Below are 9,070 nucleotides of genomic sequence, written 5' to 3'. Positions count from 1 at the left end.
CTTCCTTCCTTCCTTCCTTCTTCCCTCCCTCCCTCCCCCTCTCTCCCTCTCTCTCTCTGTCTCTCTCTTCCTTCCTTCCTTTCTTTTTGATGATTAATCTCTTCAGACTTTCAGTTTGAAAACAGACACCCTAACTATTGCAAGCATAGTTTTCAGTGTTGGACAAGAAACTCACTGTCCTGACCGTGGGGCAGGTTTGTGGGGCAGGCTCATGGGGCAGACTCGAGGTGTGCCAGCATTCAGTCTTGGCTTGAGCAGTTCTGTGACTGGTCTAGGATGGACCTTCTCTTACCTGAACAGATGACACCAGCATCTTCCTGGTGTCCACAGTTGTGGGTGAGCCAATCTCTGTGAAGGCACTGTGCCAGGGAGGATTCTTTTCCTGTGCAGTTGACATCATCAAGGGCGATACTGCCTGACCCAGGGCCAAAACTGCTGCCTGGAAGGGCAGATAAAGCTGGGCCACAGCCAAGCTGTCTGCAGACCACATGGGCATCTTCTATGGACCAGTTGTCATCACACACAGTCCCCCAGGTGTTGGCATAATACACCTCAACTCGGCCTTCACACCTGCTTGTCCCATTCATCAGTCGCAGGTCCAGACCTGTGAGTAATTCAGGAACAATGTTCTTGAGGGTCCATCCTCAAAGACTTCCAGAAAAAAACAGCTATTTCCTGGGAGTCATGAATTGATAGTAAAGGATGGCAAACCCACTTCCCCTTCACTTCATCTCAAATCATTTAAATTCTTGTCCTTGGTACCACTCGATGGGTTTTCAAGATTATGTTTAGTTAAAAAAAAAAAAAATTGTCCCTTCCTTGGCCAGCTGGACCAGGAACTTGCCCTTGGACCCTTACTGCAAGTTGCAAGTCTTGGTTTCTGGTACTCACAAAATATGTCATATTTTTATTTTTATATTTGTGTGTGTGTGTGTGTGTGTGTGTGTGTGTGTGTGCGCACACGCGCGCGCATGCACGCGCGCGTGTGTGTTCTGATCAGGGGATAAAGGGATAATTGTAGTAGACACCAGGATCAGGTGTGACCCATGTATCACGGTGTTCTGAGGACTGAGAAAGGCAGTCATTGCATGCTGATGCCCATAGTCAAAAGTTCCTGTGTCTGAAGAGAATCAAAGGTCAGAAGACAGCCAAGATCACTTCCTGGGTGGGTAAGGACAGCGTTTCACCCTGAGCCTTAACAGGAGCCAGCTTTTACACTACTCCTCCACAAATCATTCTTGCTTCTTACAGTATTTTCTAGTCCCAGATTTCCTACATGGTCCAGGCAATCCCCAATCCTTCATCAGCAGGATCAGCCTGACCTGGGGAGGAGGGTGGGAATACACACAGGGGACTCAGCAGGGAGGCTTCCCATCCAGCACTGCTGGAATCTAGACTCAAATACACAAAGGAAAAGGCAACTGAGGGGAGAAGGAAAGGTTACCTGCTGATGTGTGCACCTCTGGCTGCCTTACTAGGGACGCTAAAGACGGATAGAAAACAAAAGAAGAAAATTATATGTCTTTGTTAGGTGTCAGGCTTCTTCAAATCTTCATCAACTTCCAGTGGTCTCTCCACCTTTGGGACTATCTAATGACAGCTTCTAATCCCATTCCTTCATGGTACTTTTCTCTGTAAAGAATAAATCTTCCAGGATGGAGAGATGGCTCAGAGGTGAAGAGCACTGACTGCACTTCTGAAGGTCCTGAGTTCAAATCCCAGAAACCACATGATGGCTCACAACCATCTGTAATGAGATCTGACCCCCTCTACTGGGGTGTCTGAAGACAGCTACAGTGTACTTACATATAATAAATGAATCTTTAAAAAAAAAAAGAAGAAGAAGAAGTCTTCTATCCCTCAGTCTGTGTACTCAGTGCCTACAAACTACTTTTTAAATACAGTAAAGAGGAGTCTATGGTTTAAAAAAAAATAGATATAGTTTAAAGCCAGTAAAACATCCTTTGTGGACGTCTGCTTCCAGAACAACCCAAGCTGGTGTTTCTTCTGAAGGCTTAGGGTCATTCTTTCAATTCTCTGCATGTTAGATTTTGCTCTTTAAGACCTGCCCTGAAGACTGAATTTGAAATGTGGCAAGTAGGCAGGAGCACATGGAGAAGTTAATGCTTCTTCATCCTTCCTCCAGGGAGAAAGCAGACTACAGGGGAATTTCTTACAGTGCTCTGATCAAAAGATAATGGCTGACATCTACATAGCATGTTTTGTCATATGCTAAGCACTGTGCCAACCTCTCTCTCTTGCACAAGAAAAGTCACTCAATCCCAGCATATCCTGAGGATGCAAATGCCACCACCCACCTCACTCACCCAGAAGAGGAAATGGAGATAGTTCAGGGACTCGCTCAATGTAGCAATGATGAAAACAGGGTGTCTGGCCCTTAAACCTCTACCCTACTTCCCAGTGAGACTTTGCCAATGCAAGTTACAGCCAACCAATCTAGAACAACTGACATTACCTGAGATCATATCACTCACGGGAAATGATGGTGCTGGCTGGGACAGAGAGGCTATGAAAGACAGAAGAAAGGAAGAAAGTCACTGCCACCTCTCTTCAGTCTACTAAACCCCACAGGTAAGCCTGTTTGAGTTACGTGGGGAATAAAACCAAAGTCATATGTATTCCATCTGGGCATCAAAGAATGACCCCAAGTCACCACCTGAGTCTCTGGATTCCTAGATCCATTCTGTTCTGATAATAGATACTAGAATACAATTTCCTTTCTTTTTAAAGACAAACTGACCACAGTGACAGTAACCTATGTGAAGCATCTGTCTTGCTAGCTGGTTTGGTATTGTAATTTTTATTTTTAATTAATTAGTAAGTTGATCAATTAGAGATAAGATCCCATGTAGACCAGGCTAACCTCAAACTTGCTGTGAACTTGCTTTGTAGCTGTCCTGTGGTTGCTGGGAACTGAACCTGGTCCTTCTGGAAGAAGAGCCAGTACCCTTAAACACCGAGCCCTATCCAGGCCCTATATTAAAATCTAAATAATATTTCTTACATGATTTTATTGTCCTTGTGTGTGGTGATTTGAGTGAAAATGGCCCCCATAGGCTTATGTATTTGAATGCTTAGTCCCCTGCTAGTAGAACTATTTGGGAAGGATTAGGCGTGGCTTTATTGAAAGAGGTAGGTATCTGGAGGCAAGCATTGAGGTTTCAAAAGCCTAAGAAATTTCCAATTAGCTTGACCTGCTTCTCTGTGTGGATGAAGGTGTGAGCTCTCCGCTATTGCATCAGTACCACGCCTACCTGCCTGCTGTCACGCTTCCCACCACGACTCTAACTGCTCTGGAACCATGAGCCCCAAATAAAATGTTTTCTTCTATAAGTTATCTTGGTGATGGTGTTTCATCATAGCAATTGAAAAGTAACTAAGACATTGTTTGTGCTCAAGTATGGTCTGTTTGCAGCATTCGGCCCTGGTTCTTTAAGGTGATCAAGTCTGAAGCTTCCTTGTAAAAGGAACACACATAAATAAAGAGTCAGACAAAAGGAAATGGTTATGAAAATCACACCTTGAGTAGCAGTTAGGCGTGGTGGGAACAGTGGCCTGGGGACTGTCCTAGATTCTCTTCCTGTTTTCTGTGTGGTGGGGCAGGAGGATCCCAGAAGTGGAAAGTCATTAACCCACCTGGCTCAGAACCTAGCCCACCTGAACAGACAACACCAGCATCTTCGTGGTGGCCACAGTTGTGGGCAAGCCAGCCACTGTGCAGACATTGCCACAGTCTGGCTTCCGTTCCCATGCACTCCACATCATCCAGGACAACGGGGCCCAGGCCTCGCTCAAAATGGGCTCGGCCGATGGCTACCACAGCCCCACCACAGCCCAGTTGCCGGCACACCACCTGGGCATCCCTCAGGTCCCAGCCGTCATCACACACTGTGCCCCAGCTGCCATTGTAGTGGAGCTCCACGCGGCCCTCACATGGGTGGCTGCCATTGGCTAGTCTGAGCACCACATCTGAAAAAGCAGACAAACCGCGTCAACCACCCCGAGGCTCCCCTTTTGCCAAAGCGCGCTTGAAGATAAGGAGGACATGTTGTCTGCCTTGGTGCTGGCTTTGAGGGCTCCATCCTCACAATGGAGAGGGTCTCTTACAGGTTAGAGCTGGCTGCTGAGTAGTGTGCGCTTGATGGAAATGTGTTAGGTGATCCAGGGAGAGGCTTTTAACTCCTCTCCCCAATAAATTTATATTTCACAAAACTCAAGAAAGGATCCCAACAGCCTTTTGTAAGGTGACAATACTGGGCATGCAAACATGGTTGAGCTACCATCTGTGAACTTGTTATTAGCACGGTTGTGAATAAGACAGGTTTTACCACGGCACTGGCTCAGTTCCCTTCCTCTTAAGAGTTCATGGACCTTTAACCTCAGAAGATGCAATTTGCTCAGAGCAATCTGCTCAGCCAGGCTCTTCAACTTACATCTCAGGAGCTATAACTGACAGGGAGCTTGGGAACCTCTTTCTTTCTTTCTTTCTTTCTTTCTTTCTTTCTTTCTTTCTTTCTTTCTTTCTTTCTTTCTTTCTTTCTTTCTTTCTTTCTTTCCTTTCTTTTTTTATTAGATATTTTCTTTATTTACAAATCTCTAACTCCCAGGTGACAGAATGGCCGTCTGAGTGCAGTGTCACCAAGCAGGGCCAGAGGCTGAAATGATGCAAGGGCCTACCTGCGTCTTTCTCATCTTGCAACAGAGATTCATAAGATGCAAAGAATCCAATGTTGGTGACGATGGCATCGCTGTGGAACATCACGCTCATGTGGCTTGAGGAGGAGGTAAATATTGGGGTTGTTTCAGAGCAGAATCTCCCGAGTGAAAATGGCTCACTTTGTGGGCCATCAAAAATCTCAATGAAGTCGTAAGGGCAGCCATAGAAATTTTCCAACCTGTGAATGAAACGGCCTCATTCAAACTCAATTCTTTCCTTGGCCTTTCTGTCTAGAAGCAACTTCCCAGGAGACTCCAAGGGTCAAGCGAAGCTACTGCAGACCAGTAACTCCTCCCACAGGTTAGAAGAAAGGCCCACCCCACTGGCTCAGGCAAAGGGATTTTCTATTTCTAATGTGTGTGTGTGTGTGTGTGTGTGTGTGTTAAAACATTATTTTCATTGTGTTCTGGCCACACAATTCACTCCTCTCAGCTCCTCTCCACCTCCATGCTAGCTCACCCAACCCCAAGCCCTCCCCTTTCTCTCTTTAAAGGAGAGAAATAGACAAACAAGAAACTCACACACCTACCTCTCTCTCTCTCTTACACACACATACAAACTCACAAACACACAAAAATGGAACTCAAAATATACAAGCAAAATGCTAGTGAGACAAAAATGCCCAAAGCAGTTTTAGAAAGAAAAAAAAAACCTACAAAACACCATTAAGTTCATTTTTAAAAATCTGTCAAATTTTTAATTCAATAATATCTTTTCAGTCTGAGTTATAACCTCACAGAACATAATTTACATGATACTGACGGCTTTCAGAGAAAAGTAAAAATCTGTGTTGCCCACCGGTCCCCCCCACTTTTCCCCCTTCCCAGAAGCAGATCCGTTTCCTCCCACAGACAGTTGGCACAGGAGTGATGGCAGATTTGACAGTTATCCACTGTTTGTGGCAACTCGTTCTGTAGCATTAGTCACTTAGCCTGCAACAGTAACATGTGGCTGTACCAAAATCTGTTTAGTGAATCTCCTGCTGATGCACTCATAGATTAACCCAATCTACTGTTGCCATGTGAAAGCTGCAAGCCTCTGTCTGTATTCACAGGAGGTAACCTCCTGGGATTTGCAAACTTAAGCTTTTTGGAGAAATGCAGCTGTTGTTGTTGTGGTGGTGGTGGTGGTGGTTGTTTGTTTTTGTTTTGTTTTGTTTGTTTTTTGTTTTGTTTTGTTTTTGTTTTTTTGAGACCGGGTTTCTCTGTGTAGCCCTGGCTGTCCTGGAACTCACTCTGTAGACCAGGCTGGCCTCAAACTCAGAAATCTGTCTGCCTCTGCCTCCCAAGTGCTGGGACTAAAGGTGTGCACTACCACTGCCCGGCACTCTTTAGTATTTTACGTAATGTTTATGCATGCATGTACTGTAAGCATCCAGACCTCCCTAATTCCTTCTCTTCTGATTCCTCCACTACTCCTTCTCTACTTTCCCCCCAAATTCATATGCTCTTTCTTTTAAATTTTTATTCTTTTTTTACCTATTTGTTTATTTTGAGACAGGTCTCACAGTATACCCTGGACAGCCTTGAGCAAATAGATACTTGCCTGTCTTTGCCTCTGGCATGCTGGGATTAAAGGCGTATGCCACTATGCCTGTCTTTGTTTGTTTGTTTGTTTGTTTGTTTGTTTAATTTGCCATCCACTAAACCCATTTTGTGCTTTCTATGTGCATGATTATGGGACTATCTAACATAGTAGCCTCTCAGTGCCTGTACCCCTGAAGAGAAGTGGCTCTGACTCAGTAGCTATCAACTGCCAATAGTTCCTCTGTCAGGAGTGGGGCTTCATGAGCCCTTCCCTCATCCATGCTAGGATTTTGGATGGCTTGACATTGTGCAGGTCTTGTGCATGAAGTTTAGGCTATTAGGAGTTCATGTGTCCGACAAAAAGGGAGTAAACCTGACGTATACACACCTAAGTAATGATAATTGTACACACAGAAAATATTTACTTACTTGACCACTTCGAAGGTGAGTCTGATGTGAGCACTGGTATCCACTTGTATGTCCCAGGCACAGATCACATTTGTGGGGTATTTTTTAGGATACCAAGGGCTGGAGAAGGAGCCTGAACTATTCGTGAGCAAACCACCGCAATGGAAAATTTCATCTGTCAAAAAAGTGAGGAAATGCCATGAGGAGACACTGGCCTCTGATGCCTTTGCCTTGTTTTCCTCTGTGTTTTATCAGTGTTGAGAGGAGATGCAATGAAAGCAGGAGAGGAAAGCAAGCAAAAGCTGAGTGGACAGAGTTCACACCTATAATCCCAGCACCGGGAAGACTGAGTGAGACAGGAGCTCCAATGTGAGGCTCGCATGAGCTGTAGAATCTGAGGAAAAACAACTGTGGCATCAAAAAGAAGTAGGGAAAGCTTGCTTCCTGTTGTTGTTGTTGTTATGATGCATTTTTAGTGGTGTGTGTGTGTGTGTGTGTGTGTGTGTGTGTGTGTAATAGAAGAGGGCATTGGATCCCCTGGAACTGGAATTCATAGGCAGCTATGAGCTGCCTGATACAGATTTTGAGACCTGAATTCAAGTCCCTTGCAAGAACAGCAAGCACGCTTAACTGATGAGCCATGCATCAAGCTAAAACCAAAAACAACAACAACAACAACAACAACAAACCAAGCCCAACAAACAAAACACCCTTTTTTTGAGACAGGACTAACATAGCTCAGGCTATTTAGTTGGGGGTGACCTTGAACCCCAGAGGTCATTCAGCCTTCACCTCCTGGATGCTGGAATTACAGGCATGTACCATCATGACTACTTTTGTGCGATGTTAGGGATGAAACCTAGGACTTGCTGTGTGCTAGGCAAGTACTCTTCCAACTGAGCTACACCCCCTGCATCAGTGTCAGCCTCTTGATAGATGATCATTCGTGTTGTGAAGGGAAAATGATAACATCTGGGAGTGAACAGGCTTTATGAACCCAGGAGCACAGGGAAGGTTTATGTGCATAAACCCAACGAGGCAAAAGATACAAGGATAATACAAACCAAGGTAGCCTTTCTCAGTAGGCTGTGCTGTAGAACAGCTCATTAGAGCAGTGGCTCTCAACCTGGGGGTCGTGACCCTCACATGGGTCACATATCGGATAACCTGTATATCAGATATTTATGTTACGACTCATAACCACAGCAAAATTACAGTTATATGAAGTGGAAATGAAAATGATTTTATGGTTGGTGGGGGATCACCACAACATGAACTCTATTAAAGGGGATCGTGAAATGACTTTATTAAAAGAAATCACTGGGAAGCAATGAAACTGAGGTAGCACATCTAGTTCCTATGTAAGCAAGCCAAAGCCAGCTCAGTATAAGATGCCATAGCCATTACAAGCTGCCAATGCACCTTTAACTAGGGACTGCCCAGGGAAGACACTGGCACTCACTCTCTCCCCAGACTTTTGCCTTGCCTCTAATTTTGCCCCACCAAAGCCTGTCCTGTCAGTGAAGCCCCAGCTAGCTCTAGCTTGCAGCTGCTCAACTAGAAATGGCTATCTGCTCAAAATTTTAAAACCCTTTAAAACGTTAATGCTTATCTTTCAATAATTATATTTAAATCGAATCTGAAATCAAAATCGAGATTAACTAAAGTGTTCAGTTAGGGCAGAGCTCTTGGCTTTGGTGTGGCCTTATCTATAGACCCCCACAGCAGCAGCTTCATTCATATTAAAAGAACAAAGGATGAGTTAAGGTGGCAAAAGAAGCGCATACAAGCTACAGCACCTGTCACCAGTGGAGTCTGTGAAAATGCACAGACCAAAAAAGCCATGATCAAGAACGTGCATCCATATTTAACCTTTTCTTGAACTACTGAAGACTACTGACCTTCCAAAGCCGTCATTCCCCTGTGCCCAGGGAACAGAGATGGTGTGTTTGTACTTAAACAACGTGGTCGGGCCACTCCATACAACCCTGGAGGTTCTGGTTCCTTGCTCTAGCTAGACTCTTGTGATAAGATCATCAATGCCAGCAGCTGGTCCTCTCTCAAATGAACCAGCAGCCAAGACATTTCATCTCTGGTAAATCTGAGCCTCCCTCTTCCTCCTCTCCTCTCACCCTCTGTAGCCATGCCGCCACATCGCCAACTGTGATGGGTGCTATTGCTTTTGCTAATTAGAAACGGAGTGTAATCGAGCCTTTCTCTCCAGCCTCAGAACTTGAATGGTAGCTGCAATTCTCACCCAAGAGCGCCCTGGCAACTGATTTGCATGAATTGACAGACAGTACCTGCTGGTTCTTCACTTGGCACATCATCGATACCTATTCAAAGAGAGATGAGAGAGAGAGAGAGAGAGAGAGAGAGAGAGAGAGAGAGAGAGAGA

At 45.0% G+C, this 9,070-nt stretch overlaps 1 protein-coding gene across 1 annotated transcript in view; it reads right to left on the bottom strand.

Moving 5' to 3' along the window:
• The window catches only part of LOC110317313 (putative DMBT1-like protein), a 126,461-nt gene that overhangs the window by 40,365 nt on the left and 77,026 nt on the right, over positions 1 to 9,070 (bottom strand). Inside the window, exons 28-34 of the mRNA XM_029539375.1 lie at positions 8,976 to 9,008; positions 6,694 to 6,847; positions 4,699 to 4,916; positions 3,679 to 3,990; positions 2,477 to 2,527; positions 1,445 to 1,483; positions 293 to 604 (exon numbers count right to left, since the gene is read on the bottom strand). Coding sequence (XP_029395235.1) covers positions 293 to 604; positions 1,445 to 1,483; positions 2,477 to 2,527; positions 3,679 to 3,990; positions 4,699 to 4,916; positions 6,694 to 6,847; positions 8,976 to 9,008 — 1,119 coding nt within the window. The remainder of the gene's footprint in view (positions 1 to 292; positions 605 to 1,444; positions 1,484 to 2,476; positions 2,528 to 3,678; positions 3,991 to 4,698; positions 4,917 to 6,693; positions 6,848 to 8,975; positions 9,009 to 9,070) is intronic.

This window comes from Mus pahari, chromosome 1 (assembly GCF_900095145.1).
Source record: "Mus pahari chromosome 1, PAHARI_EIJ_v1.1, whole genome shotgun sequence".
NCBI lineage: Eukaryota > Metazoa > Chordata > Mammalia > Rodentia > Muridae > Mus > Mus pahari.
The sequence above is the reverse complement of the archived record's forward strand: the minus strand, read 5'-3'. Positions and strand labels throughout refer to the sequence as shown.